The 23969-nt window shown below is 59.7% G+C and overlaps 2 protein-coding genes and 1 long non-coding RNA gene across 6 annotated transcripts in view; 1 reads left to right on the forward strand and 2 right to left on the reverse strand.

Moving 5' to 3' along the window:
- Nucleotides 1-507: 507 nt before the first annotated feature.
- On the reverse strand, nt 508-11629 carry AIFM3 (apoptosis inducing factor mitochondria associated 3). Of its 3 annotated transcripts, XM_060121046.1 has the most exons (20): nt 11515-11629; nt 7900-8113; nt 7623-7732; nt 7292-7401; nt 7157-7201; nt 6811-6907; nt 6624-6736; nt 6195-6281; nt 5750-5841; nt 5536-5666; nt 5335-5450; nt 5173-5244; nt 5032-5095; nt 4382-4458; nt 4159-4276; nt 2843-2941; nt 2511-2586; nt 1968-2072; nt 1331-1351; nt 508-1122 (listed from the first exon to the last, which is right to left on the reverse strand). In XM_060121046.1, exons 1-20 carry the CDS (start codon nt 11543-11545, stop codon nt 1083-1085), a joined length of 1818 nt encoding a protein of 605 aa, XP_059977029.1. In that variant the 5' UTR covers nt 11546-11629; the 3' UTR covers nt 508-1082. The 3 variants fall into 3 exon arrangements, with proteins under 3 accessions (XP_059977029.1, XP_059977027.1, XP_059977028.1); XM_060121044.1 differs by lacking the exon at nt 1331-1351; XM_060121045.1 differs by lacking the exon at nt 1331-1351 and having other exon boundaries at nt 7900-8122; nt 11506-11545.
- LOC132504061 (uncharacterized) lies at nt 3104-8514 on the forward strand. Of its 2 annotated transcripts, XR_009534716.1 has the most exons (4): nt 3104-3221; nt 3839-3917; nt 4215-4303; nt 8314-8514. It is a non-coding gene; the product is annotated as an uncharacterized LOC132504061 (long non-coding RNA). The 2 variants fall into 2 exon arrangements; XR_009534715.1 differs by lacking the exon at nt 8314-8514 and having other exon boundaries at nt 4215-4415.
- A 7662-nt stretch (nt 11630-19291) lies between the features above and the next one.
- The window catches only part of CRKL (CRK like proto-oncogene, adaptor protein), a 31779-nt gene continuing 27101 nt past the window's right edge, over nt 19292-23969 (reverse strand). Inside the window, exon 3 of the mRNA XM_060120925.1 lies at nt 19292-22760. Coding sequence (XP_059976908.1) covers nt 22626-22760 — 135 coding nt within the window. The 3' untranslated portion in view covers nt 19292-22625. The remainder of the gene's footprint in view (nt 22761-23969) is intronic.

The raw sequence follows: 23969 nt of genomic DNA on the forward strand, positions 1-23969 counted from the left end.
CGTCTGTGCAGCGAGCTCCTAGTCTTTCGAGAAGCATTCCCCGCGAAGTGCGGGCGCGCTGTACCCGCTCCAGCGCGCGCGGGTCCCCGGCCGCAGCCCCTCCCGGCCCGCACTTCCCCGGCGCGGCTCCCGGCATGCTCTGTGCGCGTGGCTCGGCCTCGATCGTCCGCCGCGCCAGGGATCCCGGACGGAGGGTTCCGGCCTCGCATTGGCCTCCGCAGGCCGCCCCACCATCCCCTTCCTGCTGTGTCCCCGACCCGGTCCCCGCGTCTCCCCTCGGCGTTCCTTTTGGCTGTGAGGCAGCGTGGCGCAGAGGCTCTGGATTCTCAGTCCTACTCTAGCAGAGCCTCAGCTACTTCACCTGCGAAATGGGCATTCAGGAAGCTCAGGCTGCCATGAGAAGCGTGGGTCTGTCTTGGGACCTGCTCCTCAGTACTGATTGGGCCAACGCCGCCAAACTGCCAAACCCGACCTGCCTCTGACCTCTGAAGAAGCACTTCCTACCTCAAAACCTTTGCATGTGCTGTCCCCTCTAACTGGAGTGCCCTTCCTTCAAAATCCAGATCCAAGACATTGGTCTGAGGAGCCTTCCCTAACCCCGGGGGCAGCAAAGGGGTTGCTCCCTCCTCTGGGCGCTCACAGACCGAACTTCCTTGGTGTGACACTGAGCGTTCTGTGGTCTGTGGTCGTGCCTGTCTCATCATCTTTCTCCCTCATGAGAGTTTGCCCAATTACAGTGGAAGTCACACAGATCTGCAAATGTGTGAGTTTTAATTTTAAGATTATGTCTAATATGTTGCAGGGTCCTACAGGGGACCAGTCCCAATAGAGGAAGAAGAGGCAGGGTCTGTCCTGCCTCCACTGCCAGCCATCAGTGGCACTGGACGTCTTGGGGGCTGAGCATCTCCTGGAGGCCGCTGAGGCCTCTTGGGAGGTGAGCCAGGCAGCCGAAGGCAAGCACTGAGAGGGCTCAGGTTCTGCCCTGGGGGCTCCTGGGGAACTGGAGGTTGGCACCTGCCCCCCAGGCTTGGCCTCTGTCCCTGATGCCCCAACATGCTTGCCCAAGTCCGCTGCGTGCAAGCTCAGGATCCTTTCCCTGTGAGCCAGGACATGTCGCCAGTCCTGCAGGAATGAGGGAGGAGGAGTGAGGGTAGAAGGGAGCAGGTTCCCCTCTGGACACCAAGAGCAGCTAGCCCTTGAAGACAGCAGGGAGCTGTGCGAGGCCCTGGTGCCCAGCAGGGATGTGCACTTGGGCAGAGCGGGGAGACCACCAGGCGTAGGCTCTGGGCTGAGGTGGGAAAGGCTCGGAAGAAGGAGAGAACACACGTACTTGCTGTGCAGCACAAACAGCCTTTGCGAAGGCAAGAGGAAGAGACAGAGAAGGCCGGGGAGAGAGTGTGTCATTCCTGTCCCCCCTTGGTTCTCCGTTTCCAGTCTGAGCCCCCCCGCCCCCATCCTGTGGCCTCCAGGCTTTCCTCAGCCCTTGGTGGTGGTGGTGGGGGTTCTGTAGGCCACTGAGTCCACAGGGTGACTCCCAGTGGCACCATGCCAGGATGAGGGTAATGGCTGGTGTCCGGTGTTCTTCAGACCCTGAACAACACCCCACAACTCTGTCAGGATGTCCCCAGGGGCAACACTAGCTGCATTTCCCCATGGTTGTGTTCAACCATGTGCAGTGGGGTGTCCCGGGCTCAGTGATTGCCCAAGCAGTGGGTCTTAACCCTTCCCCGCAGCACTGGTCCTGCCCTGGACACAGCCTCTTTCCCTTCTACCCACCAAGAGCACAAATAACCAGCCCTCTCCCAAACCACAACCCTTGCCCCACACCACACCATAGCCCTGGGAGCCTCAGGCTGATTGATGGGGGGCGGGGCTGGGGAGAACACTGGAGGACTGTGGGGGCAGCTAGAACCAGCACCTCGGGGGACTTCTCCCCCCTCCCCAAGGCACCCAGTGCCCACACTCACTCCACCTCCCGCTTCCGGATGGTGCGGCCGGAGGCCAGCACCTCCGCCACCTTAGACACGATGGGATCGTAGTTCATGCTGGCCACGGAGATCACCTCGTCGCCTCTGCAGGGAGAGGTGGCCGAGCCTGAGGACTGCCCAGCAGCAGCCCCTGTCCTTGGAGACCCGAGTCCAGCTGAGGCCCAGGGAGGCTCTCGCTCAGGAATGTCCTGAGCTCCCAGCATGGCTTCTGCTCCTGCAGGACCCCATAGAGGCTCCAGCCTTCCTGCCCAGTGGGGTTCAGGGCGGGAACCTGTTCTGAGATCCCCACTCTCTACCTGTGTCACTTTCCTCGGTGTAAAAGTAGGGTGTCAACACCCCCCTCCAAGAACTGTCCCCACCTCCTCCCCTTTCCTGGCCGGCCCCTGCCTAGCTGCCTCCCGTGCCACTCGGCCCACCATCCAGGGAAGCCCCCTCCTCCGGAGCAGAGCTTCTCCGGGACGAGCCCCCTTCCCGATTGAGTACCCGCTGCTTCCCGCCCCCGCCCCACCCCGTTGCTCTCACTTGGTGTAAAAAGCCACGAACTTCAGCTCGTCCAGATCCCCCTGGATAATGACGTCGTCGAAGCCTTCTCCGTACCCTGCGGGCCGGGAGGAAGGGACTGGGCTTCACGGGGTCCGCGCCCAGTGCCCTTCCAACTCTGCCCTGGACCCCAGGTCCCGCCCCTGCGGTCCTTTTAGGGGGGTCCTGGCCCCGCCCGCAGGGAGTTCCCTGCTTCCACCTGCGGCCGTCATGGCCCCGCCCCCTGGATGCTTCTAGCCCCGCCCTGACGTCCAAGCCCCGCCTCCTCACTCTGCCACACCTGGGCCCTGCCCGCGTCCGGGGCCCGTTGTTACCCGCGTAGCGCAGGCTCTTGCTGAACATGGCGGTCCATAGGTAGGGTACCGTGCTGATCTCCGCCTCCTGCGCCAGCATGTTCTGGGCCGCCACGCGTCCTGAGGGTCCCGGGGTCGTGAGAGCCCCGCCCCGAGCCCTCACCACCCCTCCACTGCCTGCCCCGGCTCTCTGGGGACGCCTGACAGGTGGGGCTATTCCCCCCCACCCCAGAGGTAAATCACTGCCCAACCCACTGTCCACCGCTGCTCGCAGATAATGCGTGCAGAGAGGGACACCAGGCCCAAAGCTGGCCACTAAGATGAAGTGCCTGGACTGGGTCTGGAAGGGCTTGGCTTCCCGGGACCATTTCAGATGTGACACAGGCAACTAACCGGACAGGTCAGGTCTGAGGAGGGAGGCGGGCGAATGGGGCACCAGTGTCCAGGGAAGCAGGGATGACAGCCTCACTCAGAGCCCAAGACAGAATAGGGTGGGTGGCTCCCCAGTTTGGACAAGGCCCCACTGGACCCCTGTATTTGGAGGTCTGTGACAGTCCTTGGACCCTCCCAGTTAAACCTTAATTATACTCAGCTGATGAGTAGCTTTTGGTTCCTTCAAACCTAGCACCAACTTTAGACCTTGGACCCGAGCAGAAATTGGTACCAGGAGTGGGGTTTCAGGCACAGATGCTCAGATAACGTGAAGGCCGAGAGAAGGGAGGAGGGTGCAGGGGGTCTGGCCGTCCTCTCTCCGAGGCAGCTAACTGGCTGTACCTGCGGCTGAGAGGCCCAGACCAGGTGTGCACAGGGACCGCCCAAGGGGAGGGGGAAGGTTGTTCCTCAGAGAGCACAGCAGGTCCCCACTGAGCCCAGGTTTCCAGGCCCAGACGGCCACATCCCAGGGGCCTGCACGAGGCAGCTGGGTTCACAGAGCCAGTCAAGTGGCCCAAAGGGGAGAGTGGGGAGCTGGCCCAGGTTCTACTAAACCCCTCTCTCCCTCCCTGGGTGACTGCACAGGTTGGTGAGGAATTCTGCAGAACATGTGTCTCTGAGGACAAAAGGAAAGGAGAGGCTGGCTGGTGGAGGGACCAGCGAGGTGGGGCACTGTGGCTGGTGAAATGGGATGTCAAGAGGGCACTGGACGGAGGTCTGAGATGGGAGGTCTCTGTGAGCCGCCTTGACCACCTGCATGGGGCTGGCTGGACAGGCTGCCACAGAGCCTTGAATGGCTGACCCAGTGAGCAGGACCCAAGGCCAGCAACTGAGGGGGTGGGCCTGGGGAAGGCTGAGACTCTGGGACAGCCTCCCACCCCAAGCTGCTGCAGGGCTAGTGGTACCCTGGGCATGAGCCATCTGCCAGTGTGGGATGTTCACTTTCCGATTGTTCCTCCAGGCCAGGGGGAAGGTCACAGCGTCGCCAGCTGCAAACACGCCCGGGACATTGGTCTGCATCATCTGTGGGGAGGGGACCGGGACTCGTAGGTAGGACTGGCGCCCTGAGCGGGACCTCCCACCACCTCCGGCCCCAGCACACTGCCCGCCCTCCCCACCCAGCCCCACCTTGTTGACAGGGATGAAGCCTCGGGAATCCAGACCTATGCCGCTCTGCCTCAGGAAGCCCGTGGCAGGCACTGCACCTGGCAAGACAGGGGCCACTGTGTCCACTCCCCGGCCTCTCCCTCCTCCTGCCTCACTGCTCTGCACCACCACGCCCTTCACTCCCACAGTCCAGCCCAGACCGATCACCCAGCAGGTGGTACACCCTGTGCCTTCATGTCCTGTCTTCGCTGCCTGGAGCCCCACAGACCTCGGGGCTTCTCATCAGGCCTCAGGTGTAGCCTCCTCCGAGAAGCTCTCCATGAAGCCCCTGGTGGGGGTTGGCATGCCGAGCCTCCCCAGCCCATGCTGCCACCTCCCAGCTTTGTCCCTCCCCGGACTGGCACCTCAGCTGGAGCAGGGACTAATTAGAGGCTTTTCTGTGTCCTGCGGCTGCGCAGGGCTACTGGACAGGGGTCATTGGGAGCGTCCTCCATGCCAGGCCAGGCTAAGCTGGTACCATCACCCCCCAACAACCCTGCCAAGGGGGTACGGTTGTGGTCCCCATTTTACAGAAGTGCAAACAGGCTGGGGGAGGAGAAGGGACTGGCCCAAGTTCACTGTCGAGCGTGTGCGGTGACTATGCTCACTGCCACCGCCTGCCCCCCACTCACCAATGCCCACCACGCAGACGTCAGCCCGCAAGACCTTGCTGCTCTTCAGCACGACCTCCTTCAGCTGCAGAAAGCAGGAGTGAGCAGCTCCCGGGCACAGGGAAAGGGACAGAAAGCGGCGGGGGGTGGAGAAGGGCCCACCTTTCCCTCCTGGGCCCGCAGCTCCGACACCTCCGTCTGCATGTAGAACTTGACCCGGTTGCTCTCAAACATCTGCCATGTAGATTGATGGGTAGGCAGGGGTGAGAGCCAGGCGGGGGCAGGGCAGGTGCCCGGGGCGGTGGGTTCTGAGTGGGGTCTCACCTTCATGAGGGCACGACCAACGCGCTCCCCCAGAAACCTCCTGAAGGGCGTCTCCTCCAGCTCCACCACGGACACTGAGTGGGCCTTCTCAGTTAGGTAGGCGGCCACCTCCATCCCTGGGGCCAGGCGGGGAGGGCTCGCACCCTGCACTTCCCAGGGCCATTGCTGCCCCAGGCCCAGCCCGCACCCCCAGCTGCTCACCCAGGAAGCCGGCTCCCACGACCACAGCGTTGCGGCCCCGGGCCAACCTCACCACGCGGTTGGCGTCCTCGGGCGTCCGGATGGTGAACACATTCTCCACGTCTTTGCCTTTGCAGCTCAGGGTCTTAGGGCTGAGACACGGCAAGAGTCGGGGCGGGGCTCCCGGCACCCCGAGCCCTCCGCATACCGGCAGGGGCGTGGGGACCCCTCCCACCTGCTCCCGGGTGCCAGCAGCAGCTTGCTGTACTCCAGCTTGAAGCCATCCTTGAACACGGCCTTCTTGTTCCTCACGTCCACCGTGACCACCTGTGACCCCGCCGGGCAGAGCGAGGCCTCCGGGTCCCGCCCCACGCCCAGCGCCCACGAGGCCCTCTGCGAGGCTCTGCCACCTGGATGAACCTTCCTCCCTTTCCTGGCAACCTCTCCTGACCCTTTAAGTTTCAGGCACCACCTCCCCCTCAAAGCCCTCCTAATGCTCCCAAGTCCCAGCCCTGAGCAGACGGTCCGTGGCCCCACACACTGGGGCCCATGACCCCCTAGGCCTGGTGCCTGGGCAGCAGGGCCAGGAGGGCAGAGCACACTCATACTTCCTGGGGCCTCACGCCCTTCACGGTGCCCATGAAGCCTTCCCCAGGCCTGTTCCCCAGCATTGTCCATACCTGGGCCTCAGTGAGCACCTCGATGCCTTGGGCTCGGAAGAACTCCTTGGGCCTCAGGGCCAGCTGCTCCAGCTGTGCATCCAGAGACTGCAGGAGACGCCGGCTTGAGACAGGACCCTGCACCCCCAGGCTCCCACCCCTCTGCAGGCCCGGCCCCACCTGGCCAGTGACCAGGTGGCCACTGACCCATTTTATAACCGAGGACCAGGGCCTCGGGGTCTTGGGGGCTGGCAGCCTCGGTCACACAGGAGCTACAGGACAGAGCTCGACAAACCAGATCTTTCAGGGGCACTGCAGATGGGCCTGGCATGAACAGAGAGGGCAGCTGGCCAGACCCCCAAGGGGCGGCAAGCAAGGGTCCCAGTGGACCTAACTGTGCCCAGTGGGACATGGCTCTGGCCCTGCCTGGCCCCGCTCACGCTCACCCACCTTGCTAAGCTTGGGCCGGTCGTAGGGGAGGTGCCGGTCCAGAGTGCACAGGACGATCCTGTCTGAGAAGCCCTCCTGCCGCAGCGTCTCTGCACACACCAGGCCAGCTGCGCCTGAGCGGAGGGGACAGTGGGTCAGGAGCCTCCTCTCCCCCACCCCACCCTGCCCCTCACAACCCACCACCAACCTGCGCCCACGATGAGCACGTTGGTGCTGCTGCTGTGGCCAGCGCTTGGAGAGATGCACGTGGCCATCACCTTGGTCCTTCGCTGTAGCTGCAGGGCCTGGGGGTGGCCAGCGAGTTGGGGGCAGCTGGAAGCTGGGGTCATTGCCAGGCTCCCTGTGCCCATCCCAGCAGGCCAGGTCCTGCTGCTCCAGTGCCACCTCATCCCCACCACACAGCCCTTCACTCTGCTCCCCAGCCACACCCGCTAGGCTCCCTCCCACCACAGGGCCCATGAACATGCTGTTTTCTGGGCCCAGAAGCCCTTCTCACCTCTCTCTTTTGCCTGAGCCCCAAGCTCCCCCCTCACCTGCTTGCTGGCCCGGACGTACACCTTCTCCTTCTCAATCTTCACCTGCAAGGGCTGTGTTGCTCAGGGCTGGGCTTTGGGGTGCTCCAGCCCCTGCACCCCCAGGCTCCCACCCCATTGCATGCCTGGCCCCACCTGGAACTTGTGCAGACTGTCCAGGCCAGGGAAGTCCTCCAGGTCTCCGGTGCTGATGTTGAAGCAGGCGCCATGCCAGGGGCAGCGCACCCGTCCACGGGACAGCACTCCTGGGAGGGGGCAGTGCTGGGCTGGGCCACCAGCAAGAGCTCCTCTCCAAGGACCCCTGTATCCAGCACCACTGGCCCTTCCCCACAGCCCAGGACACCCCACTAATAGACGGGGTCCTGGGGCCTAGTGGAGCGGGGGCTGAGCCTCCCTTGTGATGGGGGAGCCGCCCAGCCCCTGTCGGGGAGGTCCCGCCCTGCCCCCGTGGGCACCAACAGCTCACCTTTCACCAGGGGCGCACCATAGTGCGGACATTTGTGGCCCAGGGCATGGAACTCCCCGTTGTCTTTCACCAGCAACACCTTCCCCCAGCCCAGCTCCACTTCCCGCATCCTGGGAGGGGAGGGCCTGCCCTCAGAGGTCAGAGGTCGGAGAGCAGCCCCAGACCAGCAGGAGCCACAGAGGTGGTGGCCCCGATGGAGCCAGTCATGGGTGCCTTCCAGGCCTCCCAGCTGTCTTCCCACCTCAGCCTCCCACCCCCTCCCAGGCCCAGCACCCACTGGCCGTTCTCCAGGTCTTTGATGTGGCAGACAGCAGCCTCCAGGCAGTCCTGGGCACCAGGGTAGGGGTGGGGGGCAGGCAGGCGTTCCTCTGCATGGAAATGGCGGGCTGTGCCGTTGCCCTGGTAGGCCCGGGGGCTGCCCTTCCCGCCAGCGGACAGCTCCTCCTTGCCCCGGTCCTTCTCGGGCAGCACCACCTCGATCTTGAGCTCCACTGTGGGTGGGCAGGGGGGATGGCGGTGAGCCCCCAGCCCGGCCCACCCCATGAGTTCTGAGTGCGGGTTCTCCCCGGGCCTCCAGAAAGCCATCTGCACCACCAGCAAAAGGCAGAGCCAGGGTGCGGGGGGGTGGGGGGTGAGAGGGGCCCTGGGCGAGCTTAAATTGATTTCTGCGTGTTCTCTTTTCCCCTAACAGAATTAGTGAGGGGGCACAACAAAGCTTATTCAACCCTGAAGCGACCCTTTCTCCAGGAATCCATGTGGAGGTGAGAACTCAGTGCTGGAGCCTTGCTGACCTTGAGGGAGTGGCCCCCATAGAGGACTGCGTCATCCCTGAGGACTCAGGGGCACGTTTGGGGCCTGAGAAACAGTGTGTCCAAAGCTGGACGCAGCCCAGTGCATGGCCTGTGAATCTGGGTAACGGGGGAATCGAGGGTTCCAGAGATTTGAAATTTTTTCAAAATTAAAAAAAAAAAGTGTATGCATCATAATTGCAACTTTAGATAGCTGCTCTCGCCAGTTTGAGAATCCTTCATTATTTGCCAGGCGCTGGGTGCAGGGGCCTTGGGGGTGAACCCCAACTGGGTGGTGCATGCAGAGGGCACAGCGCCGCCCTCACCAGTGGGGCCTCCTCTGGGGGGAGTTAGTGAGATTATCATTTTCTTCTTTATACTTCTCCGCATTTTCCAAATTCCCTACCATGTGCCTGGGGTATTTTTCTAATTAGAAGGGAACAATAAACGGAATTTTTAGCAGTGATAATCCGGCCTCCTGGGCTGCTGCTGCAAGGAGCGTGGAAGCTGAGCCGGGGGCACAGCGTGGGCCAGGGCCGAGGCCTGGGCAGGAGGCCCCCTCCCAACTCCCGAGGCCCCTGAGCCTCCAGGCCCCTCCCCCACAGACCTGACCCTCCAGAAACAAAGAACCCAGCTCACAGCTCCGGGCCTTAGCCCCTGCACTTCCCTTGGCCTGGGCTGCTGTCCTGCCCTTCCCGGCTTGGGCTGGGCTCACGCCTGCTCATCCTCTCCCCCAGCCTGGTCTGGCCCCTCATCCTTCCTGTCCTAGCCCCCCTCCCCCCACCGCCGCCTCCCCTAAGGCTCAGGCACGCAAGAGACAGGGCTGAAGGTGGCTCCCTGATTCCAGCTGGGCAGGAAGGGCCCAGGAACACATCACGCTGAGGCTGTTGTGTCAGGTGGGGGGTTATGGGTGGGGTGGGTTTTTTCCTTCATTTTCCACGCTTTATGTAATGGTGTTAGAATGTTTTCAGAAGAATTAGAGAGACAGCTCACAGGAGCAGCCTGGCAGGGGCCCAGAGGACAGCCAAGCCAGGCTGTTTTCATCCTCTACCTCCTTCCAGAAGGCCCTGAGGTGCTCGCTGGTGTAGTCTAACGGGGGAAGACGTCAGGTCAGGAGCCTCAGGAGCTGTGGTGGATCCCTTAGACCCTTTCGGCAGACGCCTTCATTATAAAATGGAAAGAACAGTACCTACCTCTTCTGGGACAGTGGATACTGAAGGAAATAATAAATGTAACTCAGAGTAGATGCTCAATAGGTGAAGTTGGGTAGCTGTGTTTTATTGGTTAGCTCCGAGCCTCCTGGCTGCCGTGACAAAGAGGGAAAGCCTTTAGGTAGCACCAGTGGCCTAATAAAAGGCAGGTGACAAGATGCCAAGAGACCTGCACTACCTCCTAGTTCTGAGTTTACAAAGGACTGGCCTGGAACACTTCCTGAGGAACATGGGGCCCCTGAAGCACAGGGCACACAGAGGGGGCTCAGGAAGACTGTTCTAACATGCTCTGAGCCACAGGAGCCAGTGAGGTGGAAAGTGAGGAATTTGCAGAAGCCTCTTCTGCTCGCTCTGGTCTCCCTGTGGCCCCTCCTGACCCTCACTGAACTGTCATGGCCAGAACGCTCTCACTCCCACACCCTGATATTCCCCAAGCCTCACCCCAGACCTGCCACCATGGGCACCGGGGGCCCAAGCTCCTGTCCTCCTGCCACAGCCCACAGGAAGCCCAGCCCCCCAGAGAGGGGCTAACACCCTGTAAGCGCCTCCTACGTGCCAGGCCCATGCCAAGCACACTAGCCTGCACAGGGACACAACTATTAGTCCCATTTCACATATGAGTACACAGAGGCTCAGAGAGGTGAAGTCACCTGCCCAAGGCCAAATAGCCAGGAACAGGCAGGGCTGGATTTGGGCTCAAGAGCCCAAATTCTTAGCACTGTCCCTGGTGTGGTAGGAGTGACCAGCCCTATACCAGGGGTCCTGGGGCCGGGGGTCCTGGGGCTTGGGGTCTGAGGCAGACCAGCCCTTTGTGGTCCTTTAAAGGAACCTACAGGTGGCATCTTCTGCCAGGGCCTCCTGTCAGCTCTGCAGTCCTACAGGAGCCTGATATGGGGCAGCCAGCATCCTCCTGTCTGCTTCTGATGGAAGAGAGTTGGGGTCAAGACAAGGGACATCATTTGCCTGAGGGCTGGGTGTCCACAGCATGGGAGTCATGGGGCAGGCGCAGGTGGGTCCCTCTGCCTGGCAGGGCATCGCAGGTCTCCTCTTGCCTGCAAGTTCTCCCTCAGACCCAGGAAAAGGAGAAAAGGCTCATGGGCTCCAAGGTAATGGAGCTGATGGGTATCAGGTAAGGGGAGCTGGGGCGAGCTGGCCGGCGATCCCTGGGTGCACTACAGAGGCCTCTCTCAGCCTTGGTTTCTTCATCTGGGTCAGGCCTGCACACCCCTGCCTTCCGGGTGTTGTGAGGAGGGAAGAGGGAAAGTGGGGACTGGAGGGAGAGCCAGCACACAAGGGTCTCCGTGGAGAGCAGACCTAGGCATCCCCCAGCACCCTGCCCGCCCCCCAGCCCTGGGCTGGGACTGCTTGGGCCAGCCAGGGTGGGGATTTCCTCTACAAATGGGGAAGTGTGTCCAGAGAGGCCCAGGAGGCGGCCCAAGGTCACATGGGGTCAGAAGAGGTGAAAAGGGCTAGGACATGTCCACTCCATCTCATAGCAATTTTGAGAGGTCAGGCTTATTTTTTAGGGGGAGGAGGTGAGGCTCAGAGGGGTATCTTGCATGCCCTTGGTCATGCAGTTGCTGAGGATGTCCCCGGAGCCCCCTTCCCCAGCGCTGAGGGAGATGCTCCTCTCTCCGACCCAGCAGCAGGAGGAACCCTCCCCTCCCCTTTCCGAGAAAGATTCCAGTTATTCCCACCACCAGCACCCTAAGCCCCAAATAAAGAGGGCTCCAGCCCCCCCACTCCTGCCCACAGCGTTAACATTCGGCTGCAGCCCAGCCTGACCTACTTCGGAGGCAGGGGGAGGGGCAGGAGGAAGGTGGCAGGAAGAGGGAGGGAGGGAGCGAGCGACAGAGGGAGGGGGAAGGGAGAGGGTGAGAAGAGAGGAGGTACCTGGCTTGGGCTTGGAGAAGCAGCCACCCATGGTGAGTGGCCCGCAGATGGGTGGGGGGCAGGCACACAGGCGGCTGGCTGTGGAAGGCCTAGGGTGCCCCCTGAGGGGCTGGACCCCCCGAGGCCCTTAGAGATGCTGGAGCTGCCATCCCAGCTGGAGCTGCCTGCAGGGAGACAGGAGCATCTATGGGGACCAGGGCTTTGATGAGGGCTGTGGGTAGAGACACAGAGAGACACGAGTGGGGGCGCTTCTCAAAGAGGCTGCGTTGGAGCTGGGAACCCTCATGCGTAGGGGAGCCGGGTCCCAGAGGAATGGCACCTGGCACCATGGACGGCACCTCCCTTCCAGGCCCCCAGGCTCAGCACCCTCACTCTCCTCCCCCTTTGCCTGGGCCCCTCTGCCCCAACCTTAGCCACATTTCAGCCCCAGGAAATCCTCCCCGATTTCTGCTGCCCCCTCAAAATCCTGCAGCCTGGAGCCCTGGGACCCTCCATTCTCCAGGGAGGCCACCATGCCTGGGGTCAGACCCAGGTCACCTTGGCAGACCAGAGCCTTCCTGGTACTCGGGGTTTCTCCCTCCTCAATGGGGCAACATTTAGTTCTCCCCCCTGCTCCCACCCTGGTGGGCAGCCCTGGATACCCACCTCTCCAAGGGCAGCCACTGCTTCTTGCTCCCAGCCCAACAGTGGACCGAGGCTGCCCGGCCCTGGAAGGCAGGGCAAGGGGGCAGGGGTCCAGGAGGCGGCCCAGCCTCCACCCCTCCCCCCAGTGTGAGCTGTGGCCAGGAGGGGATGGGGGCGGGGCTGGGCCAGTCCATTGGTCCCCAGGGAAACCCAGCTCCATGTGAACAGAAGTGGGCGGCCAGCCTGGGCCTGGTGGGGTTGGAGGAAAGTGAGGCCAGGCACACAGCTCCGGCTCCCACCCCCTCCCCTGCTCTTCCCCAAAGCCCCTGATGTTGAGGTCATACCCAACAGTAGATGGAGAAACTGAGGGGCCAAGGGATTGCCAAGATCAAGCAGCAGGTAGGGGCAACCAGGTGGTGTCCCACCTCCCTCCCACCTTAGTTACTTCCAAGACGGACAGGGACCCAGAAGCCCCTGTATCACCCTGCAAGCCATGGGGCTGGGGGAGGGGTCACCCCATCAACAAAGAGGTCCCTGCAGACAAGGAGCCCTCAAGGCCACAGCGTGAGCCTTCCTTAACATGCAGCTTACAGACTGGACTTTGGAAGGCCCAGGACAAAGGTGTAGCTGCCTTGTTTACACTGACCTCCCCACAGTCCACCCCACTGTTATCCCTGCGGCTTCCCCCAGAAGTTTTTCCTGGAGTTTAAGTGGATGAGGCCCACTCGGTTTTGCCCAGATCCCAGCAAGGGCCCTGGGTGGGTGCTTAAGAGCAAGGGGGCTGAGAACCAGATGAAAAGGTTGGGGAGGGACTGTCTACTGCCCAGCACCTGGTCTCGCTTGCCCTAGAGGGCCATCACAGGTGAGGAGGCAGTGGCACCTGAAGGCCACCTGGGTATACCCATGCTCTTTCCCCCACTCATTGCCAAGGCAGGTCCATAAAACTGGGCCACCACCAGCCCACCTGCCCCCTACCTGGGCACAAGACCCCTCCACAGATCCTGGCTTTCCCTCTGGCTCAGCCCTGCCCACCCCCTTCCTGCCTGGCCTCAGGCCTCACCTACTGGGCCACAGATCCCAGAAAAGGTGGGACCTCAACTTGCCACCAGGTGCCTGTCGAGGCTGTTCCCTCCCTTCCCAGGTGCCCAGGTGTTCAGACCTTCCAGGGACTTGGGCGTGGAAAGAGATTTGCTGGGCACGGAAACTTCTCCAGGTCTACTGTGTGCCAGGCTGGCGTGTAGCCCTCCTACCTCCTGCAGGCCCAGATGCCCCAACCCAAGGCAAAGGTCCTCGCCAGGGGCATGGCGAGAGGGCACCCCAAGTTTTGGCAGAGTGCTGCCCCTTGTCCACAAACTGCCTAATGCAAAAAGTTCTAACAGTCCCCGAGTGCTGACCACCTACAGGAGCCTGCATCCTGTCCCCCGGGACCAGCCCTAGGGCCCCTTCTGGTGCAGGCTCCCCACTCCTCCGGGTCCCACGCTTCACCAGGGATCCCGTGGGCCCTTCCCACACCCACCCGAGGGGCTCCTGCTCAGCTCGGCCCCCAGTGGCTTCCAGTTTCCTGGGACAGCATCTGAGCTCCACAGCCGGCCCTCAAGTTCGGGGTGGGGGGGGGCTGTGGCCCGCACCTCCTCCCCCACGGGGCTAGAGGCAAACCTCCTGCTTTGCATGTGCAGCCCGTCTCCCTGGGAAGTCCTTCCAGCTGCCTTCCCGCTCCCTCGGGCCGGGTCCCCCCACCGGACCGGCAGCCCAGGAAGGGGATCCGCACACAGCGGGGCCCCGAGGCGGCGAGCGGGCGGCACGTCAGGAGAGCGAGGGCGCTCTGCCTGGCCTGCCCCCTCCCCGGTGAGGTCCCCAATCCCCGACGAGTCGGCCCGGACCCGCGGGCTCACCTGCGCTCGGCGCGGACCTCCGCTCTGGAGCCGCCAGGGCTGCGGCGGGGCGGGCGGGGCGGGCGGGGCGGGGCTGGCGCTGCGGCGACAATGCGGCCGGAGCCCGAGGCCCCAGCACCGCCCGGCGGCCGCGCAGGTAGGAGCGGCCCGGGTCGGGATGCGAGGCTGTGGGAGGCAGCGGGGCCCTCTGGCCCTGGACGCCGGGCGGAATCTGGGTCCCCAGCATCCTCGAGACCCCCGCGGGGCGCCAGGCTGGGCCGCGCGCCGGGTCTCAGTGTTTTTCTTCTTCTTTCTTTCCTAAGTCTTGGAACCAGGGGTAGGCGGGCAGCGAGCGTGGGGGCAGGTGAATCACCCGCAGAAACCTCCCAAACCGCGCCTGACTGCCTGACACCTTGATTGCTTTGAGGGTTCAGCTCCGTCCTTCCGTCCACTCTCCCCACATCAAAACGTTCTACTTTATATTTTATGACATTTTCTGTTTCCCACATGTCATTATACCGGGAGAACTTCCTGGGTCGCCATAAATCATGGCCCACCCTGGTGGGTGTTGTGTCCCCTCCTCCACGAAGCCCTCCCTGAGCCGCCTCCCCAGACTGGATCTGGCCCTGCTGTTCCAGCTCCCGGCCCCTCCCAGGATTTTACCGTGTTGACTCTCCAGACTCTGCCTTGTGGTCAGGCAGGGCTTGTCCCTCCAGCAGACTGGGACTCATGACTGTGTGGGAAATGAATGAAGGGCACATTCCCGGGAAGTGGTGTCTCATCTGTCACTAAAAACATGGGGCCATTGGGCCCGACATCAGCCACTAACTGTTGTATCCTTCAGTGGCTGGTGTCATGCCCTCTTTTTTGCCATCTCCCCCCTTTCTGGGCCTCGCTCCCTTCTGGTTAGGATGCCAGGCTGACCGGCCTCTGAGGCAGTCCCTCTTTATGCCCCAGGCTGCCCAGGGGGGCAAGCACATCTCCCCTCATTTTACAGATGGGGAAGCTCGGGGAGGCTGCGTGGCGCCCAGGGGAAGGAGCAGGGCCTGAATGGGTCACACTCATCCACCCCTCAGTCCACCCCTCGGGGTGTCCAACTGCCACAGGAGGCGCCCCGTCACTGGGCAGAAGGTGTTGCTTGGCCTTGTGCCCTTGGCCTCCAGTCAGCCTGCCCCTACTCCACACTCTGCTGACCTTGCAGCCCTGCCCCTCACCCCACAGCCCCCAGCCAGGAAGACACTGTGCCCTGTAAAGAAACATGGCTGTAGCTTTATGTGCATTTATTCCTTTGCTCTTCACAACAGCCTGAGGTGGAAGGTCCTCTGTGTCATCTCCATTTTACAGATGTGGAAGCTGAGGTTCAGAGAGGTTAGGGACTCCCCAAGGCCACGCTGCTGGTGAGTGGCAGAGACGTGGGTCCTGGCTGGCTGGCTGTGCTGGGCTTACAAAGCGGAGCTTGGGAGAGGGAGCGGGGAGGCCTGTCAGGCTCGGCCAAGGCTGCCACGTCTCCAGTGCAGATTTCGAGTCCTGATCTGTGACCTTTTTGAGTCAGTGAGCCCCTTCTGCCCCAGATTCCCCAAGAATCTGGGGGTAACTGCAGTGCCTCCAGCTGGAGATCCTCCAGGACACCAGGACAGGTTCAGAGGCAGCACAGGACACAGCAGGCGTGCAGGATGTGGGGTGGGGGCTGCTGAGCATGGGATGCCAGAGATGACATTGAGGGGACAGGTCAGTGTGGGGGGCTGTGAGGAGGCCAACAACCTGGGTAGATGCCCTGCATGGGGCGAGACCATTGTGGCCACCTCCACCCTGCGGATGGACTCGAGGCTCTGGCTGCCCCATGGTGGGGCAGAAATGACCAGATCCTCATGGAGCAAAAGCTGAAACAGAAGGTAGGTGGGTGGGTGGCCTCACCAAAGCCCCGGGCTCGAAGGTGGTGCATGTGGACACCGGGACCCGGGGAGACTTAGTATGCCTCCAAGTCTTGGGCAGCCTGAGGTCCTGATCTTGCCCCGAGGATGATTCTGGCAACGTGGTAGCGTTCATCCCAGTGGCCTTGACAATACACAGACCCAGCAGACACCCCAAAGGCCAAGGTGTGAGAAGCAGGTGAAGGGGTGATCCCTGGGCCCCCCAGCATGCAAGCCTGTCCCTGTCTTCCTCACACCCACCCCTGTTCCCCACTCCTCTCAGCCTAGGGTCTCCAAGCTCTGACGTGCAGGGCTGTCCTTTTTTAGGCCACAAAGTGAGAGAACGGCAACGTCTAACATTGGGATTGACTCTGGCGCCCCCTGGAGGCCTACCTGAGAGTCCACAGGGCCCACCTGAGCCTTGGGGTTCAGAGGGCAGAGAGTGGACTCTTCCCTGGGGACTTAGGTGGATTTCCAGATGGGGAGACCTCGATTTGATTAACTGGTCCCCAGGAAATTCTGGGGGGTCTGATATAGCACAGCCAGCATCCTAGCTGAGGCTGGCTGTGTTGAGGGGCAAGATATGGTGCAGGCAGGAATGGTGCCCTCAGCTACCCCGAGACTTATTCTTATGGAGGCAGACGCTGGGGGATCCCCAGGCTGGGGAGCCTTGGCTAAGCCCATCCCCACCGCTCCACTCCCGGCCTCACCCCTGACTCCCTGGCTTGCTCTGGTTGCTACAGCCCAGCCTCCCTGCCCACATCCCAGGTGGGTCTACACAGCCTGACTGCCATGTCTCAGCACCCCAGGGTCCTCGGGGGCTCTCCGACCCCGTGAAGCCGGCTCCCACCAGCCTGTTTCAGCCCAGCCTCGACCCTCCCCAAGTTGCTGGTTTGTCGTGAGTCCTGTCTTGTCTCCGGGCTCAGGGTTGACCAGTTCTAGTTCCAGTCCCCATGGAGGGAGGGAAGGTCAGAGGGCTTTCCTAGGAGGTGGCAGGAGCCGAGGACAGATGAGCCCTTTGGAGTTCAGCAGAGAGAAGGGCGTCCAGGCAGGAGAAGTGTGTGGCAAAGACAAGGAGGTACGATGGCCAGTTCTGGGGACTCAGAATGTGTCAGTCCAGTCTGGCTCAAGTGCTGGGCTCTGGGCAGCAGCCTGGCATGCAGGCATCTCATAGGCCAGGGAGGAGCGGGCTAGGGGTTTTCATCACATGTGTCTTTGGGGAAAAAATACCAGCAACTAGGACTGGCACTGGACAGGGGGCAGGGGGGCCGGGAGGCACCTGGGGCAAGGACTGGACCAGAGTCAGCCCAGGAGCTGGAAGATGGGCCCTACCCCTGCAGCCCTTACTTAGACCTGAGGATTTCCTATCATCAAAACAGTGGGGGAACTCCCTGGCAGTCCAGTGATTAGTAGGACTTGGCACTTTCACTGCCAGGACCCGGTTCAATCCCTGGTCAGGGAACTAAGATCCCGCAAGCCACTTGGTACAGCCAAACACAACAAAAAAACCCCACTGGCAAAAACTTCCACACGCCAGGACAGACAGATGGGCTAGTATAAGGTGCCTCAGCCACATAGTAGAATACTGTTTAGCCATAAACAAGGTATCTACAGAGTGTTTGTAAAAATGTTATATTTTCATATATTATACATCACTGGCGAAAGTGTAAATTGAGGCAATCCCTATAAGAGGGCAATTTAGCGACAGCTCTGAAAACTGCCAGTGCCCAGAGCCTTTGACCCAGCAATCCCAGTCAGAGGAACTCACTTTAATGCATCTGCCCACCTGAGATTGGAAAGGACCTACATGCCCATCAATACCCGAGGTGGTTACCCGAGTGACAGCACATCCACCTCAAGGAACACGACACAGTGATGGAAGAGAACAGAGGCTCAGCTCTAAACAGACTGGGGGAATAAAGCAGGGTGCAGAACAGTAAGTGATCTATGCTGCTTTTCTGTAGAGAAAACATTAAAAAAGAGTACTTACAGATATATTTACTTGCATGCTGTAGAGTAACTCTGGAAAATACAGTAATAAACAGGCAACAGGGAGACTGGGATGTGGAGTCGACAGGGTGGGTGGCCTTTCTCCAGACACAGGGCTTCTGAATGCTGTGCCCTATGGGTGTTTTCCCTCTAACCTCAATGCCAAAGCCAAACTCTCCCAACTCCTCGGAGGGCCGGCAGGGGCTTGGTCCCCCTGCTCCTGGCCCTGCCCTCCACACAGCTACTGGGCGGACCACCCGATCCACTGGCCAGCTTTGGCCACTGGGCAGCTCTGGGAGCCCACCCCAAGGGCTCCCCTTCCCGACCCCTCCCTCGGACCTCTGAGTTTGAACAGTGGGAGCCCTGGGGCTGTCTCTGGCACGTGGGCCTGGAGGGTGTAGCTGAGTCCCCTCCCCCTGCCCCCGTTTCAGTGCCAGGCTGCAAGGCACAGGCTACCTTGGGCTACAAGCCTGGGAGCCTGGGGAGAGTGCGATGGTGTCCCCAGGGCAAAAGGCGTGGGCAGGGGATGCCCCCCAATCTCTGCAGCCCCCCGTTGGACACAGGCCTCAACCTCCTGCCAGGGAGCCATGAGCAGGGCCAGGGCTTGAAGGGTGAGTCACTCCAGGCCAGGATGCAAAGACGCTGTGGGGTGTCAAGACCTGGGCCCTGACACTCACCCCGTGGGGAGGCAGCTTCACTTCCCAGGGGTTCCCATCACGGAGGAATCCAGCCCAGCGTTCCTGAGCAAAATTTAACTTTCCAAGCAGAAAGTACTCTTCAAAGGTGTCTCTGAGGCCTTCCTTCTTCCAGGACGAGTGGACCGTTTGGAATCTCCCAAGCTTTCCAGCAACACAGCTTGAGATGATCCAGGTTGCACCTTCCTGGAGGTTCTACCACGACGACACTTGGACCTCTCTTGGCACACAAATAGGTGCGGGATAGCACTGGCTGGGGGGCGGCAGGGAAATCAGCGGGTCCCCCAACACCTCCAGTTGAAGGTCCCGGAGCCTGTCAGGAGGGCCACAGACAGGAGCAGAGGATTTAAGAAAGGCAGGTGAGTCTCATGCCCTGACCAGGGACAAGGCTGCTCCGAAACTTATGCTGCAGACAAGGCGCCCATTAGAGGGAGGACACCCAAGTTCCCTGGAGGATGCCGGGCCTGGAACTGCCACCCCGCCCCCGGGAGGCCAGGGTGTGAGTGGTGCTGGTGCCAAGCCCCACCCCTCCACTCAGTCCACAGCAGCAGGGCTGGGCAGGGCAACTCGCAGAAGCACCAGGTGGCCATTGCTTCACAGGTGTCTGGGCAGGTGCTTAACTGCTGGGGGGGCTGGGGGGGGCCGAGGGCCTCCAAGGCAGCACTGAGGAGACACCAAAACACGAAAGCCGCTGCCACCGCCGGCTGATGCAAGTTTTATTGAGACAATATACAAACAGGCCATGGAAACAAGGGTCTGATGCCGGGACCAGTAACGTAAAATGGAATACAAAAATAAAAAGGCACTGATCTGTTAAGAAAAGACACTCCATGTATTCTAAGAATATAAGTCATTTAATACTGTTAATTTTATAGCACAAAATAAAACAAGCTATGATCCCCAAAAATAATTTTAAAAGCTTACACATAAAATATTATTGCCTGAAGTTTATGATCTTTAAGTTACAGGTCAAAAGAGTTTTGTGTTGTGTTGTTGTCATTTTAAAACACACAGTGAAGACCGTCAAGAAGCAAGGCCACTGTTCCTCCCGCAGAGACCACGACCCTGTCTCAGAGGACTGTCCTTCCACTCCGTGAGAGCACACGCCCAGCTCGGGGCCACTGGCTGCAGCCACAGGGACACAGGCCTCCGGTCCCAGAGGGTGGAGGCTGAGGGCGAGCTCGGTGGTGTCTCGGGTTCGGTGTGAAAACAATCAGGATTCACTCATTTTAAGAGGTTAATGAACATAATATTATTAAAGGATTAAATTATAAACACCTGGCACAAAAACACCATCCCTTTTCAAAAATAAAATGTTCATATTCCTCTGAGCAAACTTAACAAGAGCAGTGGCCGCCGGTCCCGGCCCGCCTTGTGTGTAAACAGCTGGAGAAGGGAGTCAGCACAGGCCAGATGCTCAGGCTCAGGAGGGAGCAGCTGGCCCTCTCTCCTCAGGTTCCTGACCGTGAGCACAGAAGGGGTCTTATCTGGGTGACAAAGTCGTCGAAGGGCAGTCCATCCACATGTCCTTCTCTTCATCAGCTGTGTCCCCGGGCAGCAACACCGGGCAGAGGTGACAGGGACAACTCCCTTTCCAGGATAAGTACATTTTTAATCAAACTGTCAATTCCTTTAGCATATAATTTGTTCTCTTCCCCAGTAAGCTACTTTAACATCCACACATTTTCTTAAGTGACACACAGTAGAGCAGAGCAAGTAGCAATAATGGACAGTCCTAAGAGGAAGCCTGCCCAGGAGGGAAGCCCATGCCTCTGGAAGAGTTGAGTCGCTTTCTGAAGCAGAGTCTTCCCAGATCCCTGGGGAGCCCAGGCCCAAAGCCAAGGTAGTGGGCTGTTTCTTATAGATTTAGTGTGGAAAAAAAAGAATTACCCTGGCTGATTAAAAAACTAATAAGGTTCTAAGTCCAAAAGGTACTACTTTCGGCACACATCTCCAGTTCAGAGCTCAAGGCTCACCTAATTTGGGGCTCTGAATCTCTGGGGCAGCCCTGGAGACATGCACCTGGGCTGATGGACTGAACAGATGCCTTCTGAAGTAAACCTACATTTGCAGGGTGTTCTGATTCTGAAGTGATCCCCGTGAGGTGGGTCACGCTGTTTACTGGTCAGCAGACATGGCTGGAAGGAAACCTTGCTTTCCAAAAGGCCATATACTTCTTGTACTTGAGCCAACTACTGGCATCCAAAGGTGCCCAGCCTCTCGGCTAAATGTGGTTTAATAAGGCCTTAGGGTGTGTGCTCTCTTTGGACAAGGCACACGTCCCCCCCTTCTGTGAGAGACCCCCTTGGGTACTGGGTTACAGGCCACAGGGTAGGCATCATCCCCAGGTAGAGGGCAGGGGCCCAGCCACACACGTGCCACTTGCCGTGGGGCTAGGCTGGGCCTGGACCCAGAACAAGAGGTGACTGCAACTCGGGCACCTTGGGAGCAAGAGGTGGCCACAGCTCTCACTGATCAGGAAGAGCCCACAAAGAAGCCTTTTCCAGGAAAACCACAGAGAGACAGGGCTATGTGAGCACCCTCAAGAGTCTTTAATATGATGGTTACCTACCTGATGGAACATTTGATTAAAGAGAAATTGAAACATGGTGGCCTTGCTGGTTCTGACCAGGATAACTGCTCGAAACCTCAAAACCCAAGGCCCCTGGGAGCCAGGGCCGAGGCTACAGCAGATGCTCAGGGAGGACAGTTACTTATCAGGCTGAGACCACACCCCCAGGGCTGCTGGACGCATTCTCAGCTGAGGCCTGTCTTCAGCAGGGTCCAGAAGGGCAGGCACACTGAACTGCACAAAGGTTCCAGAATTCTAGTCGGCCGTGTGCTATAGACGTGGCATCGGTCACACACTGGTACCAGCTGACTCGTATGAACAGGCCTCTTTTAGCCAACAGGGAAAACTTAACATCAAATAAGTAATGGCTAATGATGCATTTCATTAGACATCAAATGCATCAACCAAGGCCCAGGGCTTACACTTTCTTGCTGGACAGCAGTGTGGACACAAGAACCATGGAGCCAGAATTAGCAGCACGATCTCTCTTGGGCAGCCTGGGGAGCTTGCTGGGGCAGGGAGAACTGGGCCTCAGTGAGTGGAATTTAACGATTCCTTAGTGAAGTCAACGACTTTTTAAGGAAACTTGGGTCCTATACTTTCAAGGGGTGCATTCACTGAAAGCCTGGACAGGAAGCCAGCAAACAAGGTGAATCACACCACCCCCTGGCCCCTGGCTCTGATGCCTGCGGGGACAACGTCGTCCAAGAGGCTATGCACGCAGCTTGGAAGCCCACATCTGCTGGGTGGTGGTGGTGGTGGCTGTTTGCTATCTGGCAAGGTACCACCAGCAACCAAGACAGTACAGGCCTCTGCCTCAGGGCTCTTTTTCTTGCGCTCCTGCGGTGACAGCGGCTTCAGAGGCACGTGCCATCCCTCGTCTCATCACAAAAGCTAACCTGCTATTTAAAAACCTGTTCAGAACACACCAGTCTAATTAATTAAGTCTTCTAAAACCAAACCAAACAACAAGAGGGAAAAAAAAAGAAAAGAAAAGCCTGACATGGGGAGTTTAGGGCAGAATTCCCTCTCCTGAAGGGTCCACTTCCTCTGCTCTTCATGGAAACCACGCCGGCGACGGCACCACCCATGGCTCCCAGTGGCAAGGCCTTGCTGTGGGCCCGAGCTCCCCTGGGACCCTGGGTCAGCCCAGGGACCGGCGGGGCGCTGGCCGGAAGGGAGCCCTGTCCTCGGCACCTCCTCTCACCTGTGTGCCTCCACCAGTGTTTCCAGTTTATGATCCAAAGAACTCTAAAATCAGCTACTCTTTGACAACACGACTATGATACAAATGCCGGGGCAGCCACTGTGAGCATTCCAATGTGTGGGAGGCTGCCCGCTGCAGAAGCTGGACGTTGGCAGCGCGTGTGACCTGCCTGAGAGGACGCTTCCCCGCTTGAAGGAGGCGTGTGGGGCAGGACGATGAAGCAGCAGGCACAGGGCAGCAGCATCACTCGTTTTCATCCGGGTTCTGAGGGTCGATGATTTTGACGTGCGTGAAGGGGAAGAGCCCTTTGCGCCCGTTCACCTCGCCTTCCCACTGGCCGTTTATGTTCATCCTTGTGACTTTCACGATGTCACCCACCTGTAAGGGGGAGAAAGAAGACGAATTCAGCGTTTTCTCTGAAAACTAAATCACACATGCTAGTCCACTGAAAGGAACCAACACATTTTCTTCTTAGGACTCTCATTTTTCTCAGTGCTTAGACCTAAAATGATGCTGTGGGCTTCCCTGGTGGTGCAGTGGTTAAGAATCCGCCTGCCAATGCAGGGGACACAGGTTCAATCCCTGGTCCAGGAAGATCCCACACGCTGCAGAGCAACTAAGCCCGTGCGCCACAACTACTGAGCCTGTGCTCTAAAGCCCACGAGCCACAACTACTGAAGCCCACGCACCTAGAGCCTGTGCTCCGCAACAAGAGAAGCCACCGCGATAAGAAGCCCGCACACTGCAAGGAAGACCCAACGCAGCCAAAAATAAATAAAATAAATTTATTAAAAAAAAAAAAAAAGAATCTGCCTGCCAATGCAGGGGACATGGGTTCCAGCCCTGGTCCAGGAAGATCCCACATGCCATGGAGCAACTAAGCCCATGTGCCACGACTACTGAGCCTGAGCTCTGTAGCCCGCAAGCCACAACTACTGAGCCAGCACACTGCAACCACTAAAGTCCGTGTGCCTAGAGCCCGTGCTCCACAACAAGAGAAGCCACCACAACCAGAAGCCCGTGCACCACAATGAAAAGTAGGCCCTGCTCACCGCAACTAGAGAAAGCCTGCGCACAGCAACGAAGACCCAATGCAGACAAAAATTAAATAAAATCAGGCCGTGCCAAAGACACGAGGTGCCTACCAGCAAGCCAGGGTGCTTCTGCTCAGCTGTGAGAACGTGCTCTGAGGCAGCCTTTTCCCCCCAGATTGGCTACTAACTCCAACGGCACAGAATGAACACCTGACTCTGAGAACGGTTCAACTCACGCAAAAAGTGCATTAAAAGAAACAAAGCGGGACTTCCCTGGTGGCGCAGTGGTTGAGAGTCCACCTGCCGATGCAGGGGACGCGGGTTTGTGCCCCGGTCCGGGAGGATGCCACATGCCGCGGAGCGGCTGGGCCCATGGGCCATGGCCGCTGAGCCTGTGCGTCTGGAGCCTGCATGTCCGGAGCCTGTGCTCCGCAACGGGAGAGGCCACAACAGTGAAAGGTCCGCGTACCGCAAAAAAAAAGAAACAAAGCCATCTCCACCCTCTTTCACGGGAAGGAGCTTCTACCGCCAAGAACACCCTGTCCGCTGCCTC

Source organism: Lagenorhynchus albirostris, chromosome 14 (assembly GCF_949774975.1).
Source record: "Lagenorhynchus albirostris chromosome 14, mLagAlb1.1, whole genome shotgun sequence".
NCBI classification, from domain to species: Eukaryota; Metazoa; Chordata; class Mammalia; order Artiodactyla; family Delphinidae; genus Lagenorhynchus; species Lagenorhynchus albirostris.

What these genes read in the sequence shown, in the direction of transcription:
- AIFM3 (XM_060121046.1), bottom strand. Translation starts at nt 11,545, where the DNA reads ATGGGTGGCTGCTTCTCCAAGCCCAAGCCAG. An exon ending in AAAGACCTGGAGAACGGCCA is followed by an intron (nt 7,733 to 7,899) that starts GTGGGTGCTGGG and finishes CTCCCCTCCCAG; the next exon opens with GATGCGGGAAGTGGAGCTGG. An exon ending in ACAGTCTGCACAAGTTCCAG is followed by an intron (nt 7,202 to 7,291) that starts GTGGGGCCAGGC and finishes CAGCCCTTGCAG; the next exon opens with GTGAAGATTGAGAAGGAGAA.